We start from the raw sequence: 14334 nt of genomic DNA, 5'->3' as shown, positions 1-14334 counted from the left end.
CACCCGGGGGGAAGGGTGCTCCTGCATGCCAGCAGCCCCCGGAGCCCGGGGCAGCGAGGACCTGGTGGGGACACGCTCACCTTGAGGATCTCCTGGTGGTTTTCAGAGGCGTAGAGCCTGCCGTCCCGCACGATGTCCTCCACCAGCTGCTCGTAGTCCTCTGCAACACCCAGCCAAAAAACACGGGCAGAGCATGAGCCGTCACTTGTTCCCAAACCTCCGGTCCCCATCCCTGTGTCTGCTCCCCCCAAATACTTGGGAGGTGTGAATTGGGGTGACCCGGCTACCAAAGCGGGCAGGGAGGCACCGGCGTGCCGGGATTGCGTCCCTCCGCGCTCACCGTCGTAGGTGACGTAGGGGATCTGGAAGCCCCGGGCGCTGTTGGCTTCGCTGGTTTTGAAGTTGATCCACAGTTTCCGAGAGCGGGCGGTGAAGGCGATGGGCCTCTCGTAGGTCTGGCACGTCTCGTAGGTGGTGATGGAGGACGGCGACGCTGCAGGGAACGGCGAGGGGACGTGTGATGCCGGCTGCCCGTCAGCGGAGCTACCCCCGGCTTTACCGCGCTTAAATGCTCATGGTGAAGGGGGCACCAGGGATGGGGATTGTCCGTGTTCGGCGAGGCTGAGCCCCCACCCAACCCTCACGTTACACACCGGGGATGTTGTTATTCCTTCTTTGCTCTGGAAAGCTCCAAACAGGGCTTTTTACCCCAAAAACGAAGCGCTGAGACCCAGGCGTGCAACCCAGCCCACACTTAGCGCATGCACGTCCCCCTGATCTAGCAAGACACCGGGGCGGCGGGGCGACGCCGATCCCCCCGCTCACCCAGTTCCCCAAAATCCCCTCCTGCCGCCCGGGGACGCGGCTTTCTCCCTTTGCACGAGGCAGCTCTGCCAAACCCCAGCCTTCTCCTCCCCCGGCTTCTCCCGTGAGCGCCGCGGCACGCTCGGTTACCTACAGTTTTTCCGCATGACCAAGACGTCGCCGCACTCGTCCTCGGAGGGGAGGAAGATCTCCGGCACCACGATGAGGATCTTGCGCTTGGGCGGCGGGTTGATGTTCCAGGTGCACTCGACGTTGGCGGGGTAATTCCCCGGGTAGTTGGGGGACTCGATGTAGCCCGTGTATTCGCCCAGCTCCCCCCCGCACTGCCGGTCTGCAAGGCACGGAGAGCCGGTTCAGCTGGGAACCAGTGGCACGGGCACTGGGATGGGGTGGGTTTACTGGGCAAGGGGGGGGAAGTTCTCTATTAGCACTGCTCAGTGCATACCCCCATGCCTGCCTGCATGCAGAAAGCACAGAAACGACCCAAAACTCTATTTTAAGGGATTTTTAAATGATTTTGAGGAAGGACTCCAGTTCACGCCATGCCTGTCCCCCCCTCCATCGCACCCCAGCTCGCCTACTTTTGCACTGGGACACGGAGGTGGAGCCGTCGAAGTCGGTGGTGGTGTTGCCGGGACAGGCGATGCAGTAATTCTGCCGAAAATCTGGCTGGTAGGTGCCCACGGCGCAGCGGATGCAGCGGTGGACGCTCGTGTTGTAGTAATGCCCGGGGGAGCACTGGACTGGGGGGGTCAGGGAGCAAAGGGGGCTGCGTCAGCCGCCGGCTCGGCCCCGCTGGGTGCCCCTCTCCTCGGGGACCGGCTCCAACCTACCTTTGGTGTCGCAGTCCTGGAAGGAGAGGGCTCCTTCGTGACGGGTGGTCAGCCCCCCGCCGCAGGGGAAGCAGAGCGCCCGCCCCACCTCGGGCTGGTAGGACCCGCGGGGACACGGCTGGCAGGGCTTGAAGCCATCGGCCGAGTGCTGGCCGGGGGGACACTGACCTGCGGGCACAGGCATCGGTCAGTCCCGGCACCCGGTGTGCCCCGGCCTCTCCCACCCCATGCCCAGCTCCTCTCCCCCCCGGCCTTGGCAGCACCAATAAATCCGGAGCAAGCGCTGCCCTCGCCGGGGTCCCCTGGTGAGACCCATCTCACCACCACAATGCCCAAAATGGCAACTTCTGGGGGTCCCGGGGACGCTCAGGGCTTTCCCCTCTTCTGGATGGGGGTTGACGGCTGATGGTCGAGGTTCCAGCCCTGGACATCCCCTGGGTGTCCCTCCCGGCCCCCCGCCGCCCCTCCGTGAGCCCCTTACCCGTGCAGCCGGTGATGTTGGTGGCTCCCACCGGTCCGAAAGCATCACCGCGGGGACACAGGTCACAGGAGAGCTGCCCTTCCTTCTCCTGGTAGGTGCCGGCGGGGCAGGGGACGCACTGCTCCGTCTGGCCGTGGTAATAGGTTCCCTGCGAGCAGCTGACTGAGAGCCAGGGGGGGACGTCAGTGATGCGGCGGGGGGGACGTCACCGCTGGGGGGGACGCGGCCGGTCCCCCACCCCGGGCACCCCACGATGCTCCTTACCACACTTGCCGCCCAGGCGCTGCTGGCCCGGCCCGCAGCTCTCCTGCCGCTCCGGGGCCACGCTCAGCTTCCTTGCCACCTCGTACTCCATCCCGGCGAAGCGGAGCAGGAACCGCTCCTGGTTGATGGATTTCTTCAGGGCTTTGATGGCCGACTTCAGCTTTTTCTCCACTCTCTGTCGCAGGCAGTGCAGGTTGCAGCTGGCTGGGGATGCAGGGGGAAATGGGGGTGCAGGGGGGCAAAGGGGGTACAGGGGGAAACAGGGATGCAGTGAGAAGGGAGGGATGGAGAGGGAAACCCAGCAGGATTAAAACCATCTCCCAAATGCTCAGCTGCAAGCGCTGCCCAGCACATCCCAGTTCGGTGCGGGATGAGGACCGGTTCAGCTCTCCTTGTTGCATGGGGATGGCACCATCCCCCTGGTCCCACCACCAGCCCCCTGGTCTCACCACCAGCCCCCTGGTCCCACCACCAGCCCCCTGGTCCCACCACCAGCCCCCTGGTCCCACCACCATCCCTCTGGTCCCACCACCATCCCCCTGGTCCCACCACCAGCCCCCTGGTCCCACCACCAGCCCCCTGGTCTCACCACCATCCCTCTGGTCCCACCACCATCCCTCTGGTCCCACCACCATCCCCCTAGTCTCACCACCATCCCCCTGGTCCCACCACCATCCCCCTGGTCTCACCACCAGCCCCCTGGTCCCACCACCATCCCCCTGGTCTCACCACCAGCCCCCTGGTCCCACCACCATCCCTCTGGTCCCACCACCAGCCCCCTGGTCCCACCACCATCCCTCTGGTCCCACCACCCCTGCCTGCACCCAAGACGGGCCAAGCCAATGCCGTGCCCACCTGTGATCTCCTCTGGCTTGATCTCCGCCTCGAACTCCAGCGTGATGCGCGTCACCTCCTTGTTGGAGGAGTTGCGAGCCCGGCGGCCCTTCCCCTTCTTGGATGAGTCGCACTTGAGGTTGACAAAGGCGACCTGGCAGTCGGAGCAAGGTGCCGAACCGCCTGCGCGTGGGGGGTACAAGTCAGGACCCCATCCCATCCCTCCCAGGGGGACGGGCACCCCCGCTGCCCCCCCGCCATCACGCCCCACCTTGTGCCCCAGCCTTCCCGGCCTCATCCTGCTTGCCCTTGGCTCGCGGGTGCAGGTAGCACTTGGCATCCTTGATCTTGAAGGAAGCCTTTTGCTTGATTGGCGCAGCGACAGTCTCTAAAAGAAAAGGCGGGCGCTCAGCAACCCTGGCACGGGGCAGCCCGGCTGGCGGTGGCCGTGGGCACCCCGGGAGCCCCCTTACCGAGGCACTGCTGGCTGCTGTTGGCGGGTCTCTGCTGGCCGCCCTGCCGCAGGACGGGGGTCCCGCAGCTCACCGTGTAGCTGCTGTCCGACTCTGCGGGAAGGAGGAAGGGGAGTTGGGGGATGCCGGGGCAGCTGCCCGGTCCCCGCCATGGCTCTGCTGGGGTGATGCAGGGAGGCAGAGCTGCACCTTTGGGGGGACAATGCCCAGCACCCCGCCGTGGGGATCCTGCACTGGGACCCAACCCACGGATCTACACCCAGCGATGAGCCCCCCGCAAGCATCCACCTTCCTCCCTCGCCCCGGCCACTACGTGGGTGCTCTGCACCCTGGCCGTGCAGCCGCTCCTCCCCCCCCCACCCCCCCCAGTTTGGGCCATGCAGGGAAATGGGGACTCCCCTGCCCGTGCCGGCGGTGGCACCGGCACCAGTACCTGGCAGAAAGTGGGCCTTGGAGGCGCAGGTGAGGGCACAGCTGTCCTTCTTGCCCATCTTGTTGCAGGTGAGGGTGGCCCGCGGCGGCACCGAACCTGGCAGGCATTTCACCAGCTCTGAGGGACACGCGCCGGCTGGTGACGACAAGCAGGGACGCCTGTGGCTGGCACAGCCCGGGGACACGCGAGGGACCCCGGCACCCTCCCGGGTCACGGGAGGATTCAGTGGGGAGGAGAGGGTGCCATGGGGACCCCGGACCAGCATCCCAACCCCCAGCTCCTCCTTGGGGATGTGAGATGTGACCGCTGGGATTTCAATTTTTTTGGGGGGGGGGGGGGGGGGGGGGGCAGCCTGTCCCCGATGAAGGGGACGCAGTTGGGTACCAGGGCACGGCCAGGGCCATGAAAACAGCTCCTTTAGGGACACTTGCTGGTGCAAAAGCTTACGGCCAGCCCCGAGCACGGTCAAAAAAGCAACGAGACAACCAAGGGCAGAGGGAGCAGGGCAACACCTTACGGTACTTCCCATCCAGACCCACACCAGATGGACGTGGGGCCCCAGCCAAAAGCAGCCTTCCCTGGAGCACCCCCGCGCCGGGATGCCCCCAAAACCCCTGTGCTCCCCCCCCCCCCCCTTAATCCCAACAGCCCCAAGGGATGGAGGGGCCATGGGGCATCGGGACCCTCTGGCTGGGGGATGTCCAGGCTATGCTGGAGCGTCCCCGGCCGCGATGGGTCCTGCCCCAACGTACCTATACAGTCCTTTTTGTTCCAGTGCAGCTTGCAGCCGGCAGGACAGGTACACTGGTAGCTGCCGGGCGTGTTGATGCAGCCGAATTTGCAGCCCCCCCTGTTGATGCTGCATTCGTCGACGTCTGCAGGGAAGAAAGGAGAGGCGGTGGGCGAGGGGCAGCGGCGGGGGCCAAGCGGGACCCCCCAGCTCTGACACCGAGTCGCTGCATCGTCTCAGGGCTGTGATTTTGGATGGATAAATTGCACGACCCGTGCCCGGTTGGAGACAGAGGGACGCGCGCTGCAGGGCGCTTCCAGCCGTGTCTCCTCCCTGCAGCCACGCCAGCCCCACGGGGACGAGGGAAACCCCGACTGCCGGTGTCCTCGAGGGCCAGGCGGTGACGGGTGCAGCCCACCCAGGCTGAGCCCGGCCCCGGCCCCGCGGCAGGCTGGGGAGCTGCGGGGGGCTGCAGACAGAGCCGACATGGAAGCACTTAGCAGCCGAATTCAAAAGGCAGCTGCTCGGCAGCCCTGGCCCCTCTCCCTGCGGCAGGGACCCTCCGCCCTGGCCCAAAAGAGGGGTCCGATCCTCCAGGCCTGGCACAAAGCAGGAGCGGCCGTGGGGAGCGGCCAGGGATGGAGCTGCCCCCCAAACACCCCTCCCTGCCCGGCTCCCCCTTCTCGGGAACATCGGTGGGAGCCGGCGACCCCTCCGTTGCAGGGCCGCACCCAGAGCATCCCGGCGGCTGCGCTGGCTCGCGCCGGCTGCGTATTTTGGGAGCAGGAGGAGGGTTGCCAGCCCTCACCAGCTGGGCAGCGCCGGAGCACCCAGCCTCGTGCCGCTGTCTCCCCAGGCCGACAGCACCGCTGCCGCGGCACGCTCCGGCAACCCCCCAAAAGCGTGTTTCATCTGCCTCTCCGCTTCCCGGGGCACCGCACGCCCCCGCCCTTGGGAGCTATCTGCCTTGTGAAACTTAAATCAAACCCTTTTGATGTTCCCCTTCCCACCCCGTCCCAGCTCCCTGCCAAAAATGCCGGGGATTTCTCCCTCTCTCCCGCTGCAGACAAGTCGCAAACTGTTCCTGTCGCTCCGTTTGAAGTTGCAGACACCAGCGTCTGGCTGCAAGCCCCCTCCCTGCCTGGCCCCAGCTCGGGGTACGCAGGGAACCGACCCTCCCCGTGAGCCCTTGGGGTATCCCCAGGGGTCCCGCAGCAGCCGTGCCGCGGGGCTGCCCCACCCCTGGGTGCCCCATGTGCCTCCCCGGGACCCGAACCCGGCGGGGTGAGGGGCTGCTCCTGCCGGCATCCAGCCGGCCCTACCTCCGCAGTGGGTGAGCCCGTACAGCATGTAGCCCTTGTTGCAGAGGCACTGGAAACTGCCGGGGGTGTTGATGCAGAGGTGGTCGCAGGTCCGGTCGAAGGAGCACTCGTCGATGTCTGACGGAAAGGCAAGGGGGAGAGGTGAGGGCTGGCGTGGCGGAGGGGCAGCCCCCGGCACAAGGGCTGTCCCCTTGCTGCTCCAGTTGCTCCAGCAAGCTGGGGGCTGCACTGGGATGCTGTGGGACCCTGCACTGGGATGCTCCGGGGATCCTGCACTGGGATCCTCGGGGACCCTGCACTGGGATGCTCTGGGGATCCTGCACTGGGATGCTCTGGGGATCCTGCACTGGGATGCTCTGGGGATCCTGCACTGGGATCCTCGGGGACCCTGCACTGGGATGCTCTGGGACCCTGCACCGGGATGCTCCAGGGATCCAGCACTGGGATCCTCAGAGACCCTGCACTGGGATCCTCTGGGACCCTGCACTGGGATGCTCAGAGACCCTGCACTGGGATCCTCTGGGGATCCAGCACTGGGATCCTCTGGGACCCTGCACTGGGATGCTCTGGGGATCCAGCACTGGGATCCTCTGGGACCCTGCACTGGGATGCTCTGGGGATCCAGCACTGGGATGCTCTGGGACCCTGCACCAGTATGCTCCAGGGATCCAGCACTGGGATCCTCAGGGACCCTGCACTGGGATCCTCTGGGACCCTGCACTGGGATTCTCTGGGGATCCAGCACTGGGATCCTCGGGGACCCTGCACTGGGATGCTCTGGGGATCCAGCACTGGGATCCTCTGGGACCCTGCACTGGGATGCTCCGGGGATCCAGCACCGGGATGCTCCGGGACCCTGTGCTCCCACCCTGCCTCCAAGCTCCCCCCTTGCCCGGTCCAGCTGCCACTATATGGGAGCAGCATCTCCCCCCGCCCCAAGCTCCTGCAGCCCCTCCGCACCCCAAAGGGGCCAAACGGGGCCAGCACCGTGCCCTTGGCAGGGGGGGGCTGCGGGAGCCCTCGGTTGCTGCCCGGCCAGGGCCCTGCCCTGTGCCAGGGAGGGACGCTGCGCAGGCAGGTCCTGCCGCGGGGACGGTGCCAGCGATGTCTGCTCGTCCCCGTGGGGCACCTCGCCGGGGCAGGGAGGTCCTGGCCGGGCGGGTGAACCCAACCCGGCGGGTTTGAGCATCATTTCATTGGCTTCATTAAGTTAATTGCTGTGCTCGCGTCAAACTCCCAAGAGCGCAGAACCTGGACGGAGATGAAAGTGGTCACGGCCCTGCAGGGTGCCAGCCCCCTCCTTCCCTGGCCACGCTCTTTCAGGAGGCAACGCTTGGGCTCACACACGCCCGCCGTGCCGGTCCGGGCCGTGGGCTTGGGGGGCAGAGCCCCGTGCTCCCCCTGGGACAGGCCAGAGACCTGCTGGGTCGCTTAAACCTTCTGGGTTTATGTGGGATGTGCAGGAGGATGTTGGGACAAGGAGAAAAAGGTGAGGAAAGCAGCGTGGAGCAGCCAGCTCCCTCCGGAGCAAGCAGGATGCATCTTCCTCCTCCCCTCCTGCCCTCCAACAGAGGGGGGAAGGAGGAATCCTTTTGCAAAAGCCATTGAAATCCTCGCTCTGCCTTGAGGGCTTGCAAAAACGGCGCGTCCCCGAGCAGGGCACGATCCGGCCCGTGCCACGAGGCGGCTGGCAGAGGGGGAGAGGCAAGGCAGGACATGTCCCGCTGCTCTTCCCGTCCCCCGTCCCAGGGAAACGGCAGCCTCTCGAGATGGGAGGAAGCAGCAGCTGGTGCGTCAGTGCGTGTGCTTTAGCAGCGAGCTACGGTCGGGATGCCGCGGGATCGCTAGCAAAAACTTTGTGCAATAAAGCGAAGCGGCTTGGGAGAAGCCCAGAGGTGACAAGGGTGGGTGCTGAGCTCAGGGTGCCCTCCCAGGACACGTGGGGTGCTGCTGGGGTCCCCGGTCCCCTGGTATGGGTGCTCCGGAGCAGAGCCACGGCCCCAGGCTCGGGGCGTGCTCGCTGCCAGGGATGCTCCCTGTGCCCGGGTCCCAGCCCACGGGGCTGCGGGGAACGTCGTGACCATCATCCCAGCCCTGAGGAAGGCCGGAGGATTTCACCTGGCATCTGCCTAATTGCTGGCTTTAACTCTGCCGCGAGAAGAGCCCAGAAATCCCCAGCGCGGGAGCGGGGCTGGGACGGCAGCCCAGCTCTGCAGATCAAAGCGCTAAGCCCCAGACCAGAACCCAAATCCAACGCTAATCCCCCGAAGGATGTACGCGGTCCAGAGGAAAGCAAAGAGGAATGAGTAACCGGGCCAGCGCTCCTCCCGCAGCCGTCGTGGGAGGGCTGAGAAATGCTGGCGAGCAGGGAGAGGTGACGTCCCCGGGCAGGGCAGGGTGCCAGGGTCCCGCCGCCCCTTACCTTGGCAGTTCCTCTCGTTGATGAGCAGCTTGTAGCCCTTCTTGCAGCTGCACTCGAAGCTGCCCACCGTGTTCCTGCAGATGTGGTCGCAGCCGCCGTTGTTGAGCCGGCACTCATCGATGTCTGGGGGGGACAGGGGACGCGTGTCAAGCCCCGGCCGGGACGCTCGGTCCGGAGAGCAGGGTCCTCCCCTCCGGACACCGTCCCCACCAGGAGCCGGCAACCGGAGGGAACCCTTTGGGCTCTGACGGTCACCGGGGGAACGTGGCTGCTGGTTTTATCTGGGTGCATCTGGGGAGCCGATGCATGACACTGGGGACACCGGGGACACCGGGGCTCCTGGGCTTGAGTCCCCTTGGAAGTTTTAATTTTTAATTTCTTTCATTTTTAATTTCTTTTAATTTCAAAACTTTTAATTTCTGCAGGTCTCAGCATGCCCCGGAGCAGAGCCAGGAGCCAGGGTCTCCGAAAGAGCCTTGCAGCTGGGGGAAAGCACCAGACCAGAGTCTGCAGAGTCACAGGTTTGGGCTAGGGGCTACTTTTGGGGATCAGGAGCAGCAGGAAGAAAGAGCAAGCTGGGAGGGGAAACCCCCTCCTTCAAAAACAGCCTCTCGACAAAATAAATACTTCTCAACCCTCACCTCTCTGCTTGCCATCCCCTTCCTGCCATAATCAAAGCTAAAAATGACGATGCCCAATAACTGCAAAGAGCCCCACCAACCTGGAAAGAGGCTGGGACTTTGTTTTAGGGTTTTTTTTTTTTTCCTTTTTCAGCTAATCACAAAATTTACTGCTAGGAAATGACCTGTAAAATGTAAGGAGACCAGGAAGAAGCAGTTGCCTTCCCCATCCCTCCATCCCCCAGCCACCAACGCCGGGGCGGCAGCTCTGCCTCTCTGGGGCTGGGGCTTTCTTTTTACAGCTGCGCGGGAGCGAGCCGTAAACCAGCCCGCAGCCGTAATAAAACCCCCAGACACAGGGGACGTGGCTGTGGGTTATTGCGCGTTCCTGGAAACTGCAGAATTGGAGAAGCGGGGGGGATGCCCTGATAAAATACCGGGGGGCAGGGGGTTTCTGGAAGCAGCCAGGAGGTAGACAGGCGGCTCGCGGTGGGACGGGCTTTCCTTTCAACCGGGGTCAAGTTCCCGGAGCTGCCGAAAGACACAACGCAGGCGCTGGCCAGCCCCGGGGTCACGGCGTCCCCTTGCCCGGGGAGGGGGGGCAGGTTTGGGGTGGCTGGGGTAACCGGTCTGGACGGGTCCCCCTTGCAGGGGCAGGGGGACGGGGACGCCGGCGGGAGCGTGCAGCGGCACGCAGCATCCCGTGGTGTCCTCCCCCAAGGGGGACACGGTGCTCGGACCCGGCTGGACGGTGACCACAGAGGGACTCGCGCCTCTCCGATTCCCAGAGCGGGTGCGCGTTTCCTGCGCACCCAGCCCCTACCCATGGGGAAACTGAGGCAGCGGGGTGGAGCGAGGCGGGACGGGACCCTCCAGCCCCACAAGTGCCATGCCATCCCCTCCGCCTTGGCCTGACCCCGCTTTCCTCCTCCCCGCTTCCCGGGGGAGCGGGGCCGCTCACGGTGCCTTTAGCAAGGCGGCTGCTTTCCCGCGCCTGGGGGCGATCCCCGTCCCCACCCCACGGATGCAAACACCAAGCACAAGCGAACGCCGCCGGCGACGTCAAACCGAGCTAAAGCCGAGCCTTTTCTAAGGGCACCGAGGACGCAGCGGGGGGTCTGAGGCACCCGAGGGTGAGCAGTGAACGCCCCGGCCCCGCGCGCACCCACCTACCTTTGCACGTCTTCCTGTCAGGCTGGAGCATGAAGCCCATGGGGCAGCTGCAGTGCACGCCCGTGGCCGCGTCGTGACACTTGCTGTCGCAGCCCCCGTTGTTCACCGCACACGTCTCTGCACAGAGAGGGGAGAGAGCGGCCGGGGTGAGGGACCGGTGTTTAACAGGCCGGAGGGGCTCCCGCCACCCACATGTCCCCATGCCACCCAGGTGTCCCCACGCCACCCAAATGTCCCCAACGCTGCAGCCCGGGAGAGGCAGCGAGCGCGAACCTCCCTGCAGAACCCACTGAAACCGCCCCCGGCTTTTCACGCAGCAGTAACGAGGTCACGGAGCCGCCGAATTAATAAACACCCCGGATGGAGAGCGCGAGGGCCGGGGCGGGTAAGGCGTTAATGTTTGGTGATCCCGCAGCATCTTCCGCCTCCGCAGACGGCCCGGCACTCGTTGCCTTTCCCGTCGCCCCACCACACACCCAGGTGCTGCTCCCCGGGGATTTCAGAGGTGAAATAAGGGTGCCTGTGATTCACCCTAGGTTGCAGGCAGCGCTAAGGCAGGAAAAAGCACCCAGATTTCCTCGTTCGCCGTCCAAACCCCTGTGCAACCCTCCCGCCTTCCGACAACCTGCTCTTATACACTGGGTATCTGCATTTAAGGTAGAGAGGGGAGCGGGCACAGCCCTGTCCCCTTGTTAGGGGATGCTTCATTCATCGCAGGCGGGGAGCAGAGCGGTGCCCGGCCGTCCCGGGGAGGACGAGGTCGGGGACACGGGCAGGGATGTGCAGGCAGAGCCACTGCCTGTTGTGAAACAACGGACGCTCGGGGCGCTGGGAAAAGCGGAGGTGGTTTGACGGAGGCTCTTTGCTCCCGAAACTCGTCAGCTTTTCAGCTGACGGAGGGAAAAGCGGCTCCGTGGGATTAATCCTGCCGCGCTCAGCCCCCACGCTGGCATCGGGGCCACGCGTCCCCCCGAAAACAGGGTCTGGTGGAGTCCAGCTTTGGCAGCTCCGACGCGGAGGAATTGCGTTTCCAAGTGGCAAAGTCACAGCGCTGGCTGTGCAAAACGCAGCCAGAGCCAGGTCTCGCCGGGGGTGCCCAGGCTGTGGCTCCCCGGGGATGCGGGTGCGCGGTCCCGGTCCCCCCCTGTGGGATGGCGGGGGGGGGGGGTCCCGGCCCCCTCGCTGCCACCGCTGCCGCCGCTACCACCATGCCACAAAGCCACGGGTGACCCCACGCCGCCGGTCCCTAACCGTCACCCGCCGCTCGGGCACGTCGGCCAGGCCAGTGTCGCGGGCTAATCTGGGAGACGCTTCGCGTAATTAGAACACACACACAGAGGCAGGCAGCATCAGTGGAAAAAAAAATCCGATTTAAAAAAAATGCTAATTATTTCAGCATTATCAAAGTCAGCTGTTGCTGGTAGGACTAGAAGGGACACTAATTTAAACGAAGCATTTTCAGCTTGACAGCTTCCCTGTGAGATCAATCCTCAATTTCGGTCCTAACCACCAGAACAATGGTTTGAAGTGCATTAAGTTGTTCACAAAGGATAATAAAATATTCCTTTCAGAAGGCTGGTTGCTTGGATAAATGAGGCATTTGGGCTTCAAGGAACCCAAGATGAAAATGCCTTGAAGAAATTCCTTGGAAAGAGCAAATCCCAGGTTCTCCCGCTCTTTGCGAGCGCCGCATGGGGTGGGAATGACTGAACCATCCAACCATTTGCCGCGGGGCGAGGGAGCTGGGATCGCTCTGTGCTCATCTTGCCGCTGCTATTTTTATGATGTCCCATAATAAGAGAACAAAAGGGACCGTTTTATGAAATTAATAGCCCGCACAATTACAAAACTTAACAGCGAGGGAGGGATTTCTGCCGATATTATTCCTCCAGCCAGGTCCTCACGCCGCACACAGCCCAGCCATGCCGGGACCGTCCTCCCCCCCGCGGTGCTGGGACGAAGAGCGTGGTGCGGGCAACACCGTGCCGAAGGGAAGGGAAACTTTCTGGAAGCCCGATGAATTATTTAACGCCAGCCTTTGTTCCAGCAGCTGATGCAGAAGCAGCCTAGGGAGGATTGATTTCACAGCGTTGCCGCCGAGATGAGACGATGGGCTTGGTGCGGGCTCTGCTTTCGGCAGGACCAAGGAGCCGGAGAAGCGGCCGCAGCGGGGAGGACGGGGCTGTCCGGGGAGCGCGGTGCCCTGGGCACGCTTCACCATGCTCAGAGCCTCCTCCAGTGCTGCGGCACCCATCTGCCCCCCCCCAGCCCCTTTGCACCTTTGGGAATTTCGGCCGAGATGTAAAGCAAACCCTACCCGCCGTCCCGTGCAGGATGCGGCCGGCGCCCGGGGCGTGCACGGGGTGGGAGCTGAGGCAGCGCGACTGGAGCCCCGCCGCAAACCCCTTTGCAAAGGGGGGACCGTGCCCTAGGCTTGCAAAAAGCTCGGAGGGGGCTGCTGGCGTACCTGCGAAGCAGCGGAGGTCGGGCGGCGTGGGGCCAGGTGCTGGAGCGGGGCCCCGGCAGAGCGGCATTGTTTGGCAGCGCCGGCAGCCCAGGGGCTGCTCCCACCCTGGCGCGAGCCAGCGTGACTCACCCAACCACACAGGGCTTTGGCGAGGGCCTCCATCGCTCGGGGAGGGAGAAGACAAAGCAGCTTGCACGCACACACACACTCTTTCCCACCCTCCTCCATCCCAGCTCCAGTCTCGCTTCCCGACCGCCGTGCCACGGAAACCTTCGCCCCGCTCGGCACCCTTCGCTGTCACCGGGGACCGACGGAGCCCCTGCCCGTGCCCCCGCGGCACCCTGCCCACGCACGCTCCAGCTTCGCCTCCACCGGCCGGGAAGCAGCGATCGCAGCGGGATTGCGATCCCACGAGCCTAAGGAGATAATTGCGCGGTAATCAGAGGGATTACAGCCAGGTCGGCTGGAGCGCGGTGACGGCGCGGAGCTGGGGGTCCCCCCTTCTCCCGCTCCCAGGGCTCTGCAGAGCTCCCTGAAAGCCACGGTCGGTGCTCCCTGCCTCCAGTGAGCTGCGGACCCACAGCTCCTCCTGGATGTGCTTGGGGTTTGCATGCACCCAGCACATCCATGAACAAGATTCCCCACCGCAGACAAGTCGCTGCACCTTCGGACTGCCTCAGTTTCCTTGTCGGTGGAGCAGAGGCGTCGCCTTACCTTTGTGAAGGGCTTAGAGACCTGGCAGGGGTTGCAAAGAAATCCTCGGGGAAGCAGCTGAGGTGCCCAGCCCAATAAAAGGTCATCGCAACTCTGCACATTGGCCACAGCTCTGCGATTTGCTGCGGCTCTGGGCTGGGTGCCTCCGAGCACGGTTAGCAGCTTTGCTGGGCCGAGCCCTGGGACGCTCTGAACGTCCCCGCGTCCGCAGAGGGGACCGTCCGTGAGCGGGCGGGCTGCGGGAAGGGGTAACTTGGGGAGCGCACGGCCGCATCCCCGCCACGCAGCCACGGCGGACCGCTGCTAGCCCCTCTCGGGCTTGCCCGGCGGTGGTGGAGGAGGCAAAACCATTGCCGCAGCCACTGGAAAGCGGATTATCACCCCCTGCACCGGGCTGGATCGACCAAAGCAACGCGAGAGCCCCCGCCTCATGCAAGCGCAGCCAGGGGAGGGTTTCTTTCTCCGTCCCCCAAAAGCAAAGTCCGCTCGCAGCCCGAGGCCGGGCTTGCTCTGCGGGGTTTAAAAGCAGCAGCGGGGGACAGGGTTAGTGAGACATGCGGTTAGCGCGACAGCTCAGCCCCCCGAGCCTGGTTATGATCTCGAGATGAGAGACCGTCTACGGTTAGACCCCTTCGTAGAGATAGAGAGAACAAAAATATTTACCATTAGAAAACGTCTCAAGGATAACGTGTTGCTGGAAGTGTCTCTCCCCTGTTTAACATTATAAAAAAGTGATTTAGAAA

The 14334-nt window shown here is 64.3% G+C and overlaps 1 protein-coding gene across 1 annotated transcript in view; it reads right to left on the bottom strand.

Moving 5' to 3' along the window:
- SCUBE3 (signal peptide, CUB domain and EGF like domain containing 3) overlaps window positions 1-14334 on the bottom strand; it is a 37938-nt gene that overhangs the window by 1321 nt on the left and 22283 nt on the right. The window contains exons 7-22 of the mRNA XM_075521558.1: window positions 14255-14302; window positions 10411-10527; window positions 8618-8740; window positions 6196-6312; window positions 4896-5018; window positions 4144-4278; window positions 3711-3803; window positions 3509-3625; window positions 3259-3420; window positions 2404-2607; window positions 2140-2301; window positions 1659-1826; window positions 1407-1568; window positions 959-1156; window positions 341-493; window positions 81-160 (exon numbers count right to left, since the gene is read on the bottom strand). Coding sequence (XP_075377673.1) covers window positions 81-160; window positions 341-493; window positions 959-1156; window positions 1407-1568; window positions 1659-1826; window positions 2140-2301; window positions 2404-2607; window positions 3259-3420; window positions 3509-3625; window positions 3711-3803; window positions 4144-4278; window positions 4896-5018; window positions 6196-6312; window positions 8618-8740; window positions 10411-10527; window positions 14255-14302 — 2162 coding nt within the window. The remainder of the gene's footprint in view (window positions 1-80; window positions 161-340; window positions 494-958; window positions 1157-1406; window positions 1569-1658; window positions 1827-2139; window positions 2302-2403; window positions 2608-3258; window positions 3421-3508; window positions 3626-3710; window positions 3804-4143; window positions 4279-4895; window positions 5019-6195; window positions 6313-8617; window positions 8741-10410; window positions 10528-14254; window positions 14303-14334) is intronic.

Source organism: Mycteria americana, chromosome 20, assembly GCF_035582795.1.
Source record: "Mycteria americana isolate JAX WOST 10 ecotype Jacksonville Zoo and Gardens chromosome 20, USCA_MyAme_1.0, whole genome shotgun sequence".
NCBI lineage: Eukaryota > Metazoa > Chordata > Aves > Ciconiiformes > Ciconiidae > Mycteria > Mycteria americana.
This window is presented reverse-complemented; position numbering and strand designations above follow the sequence as displayed.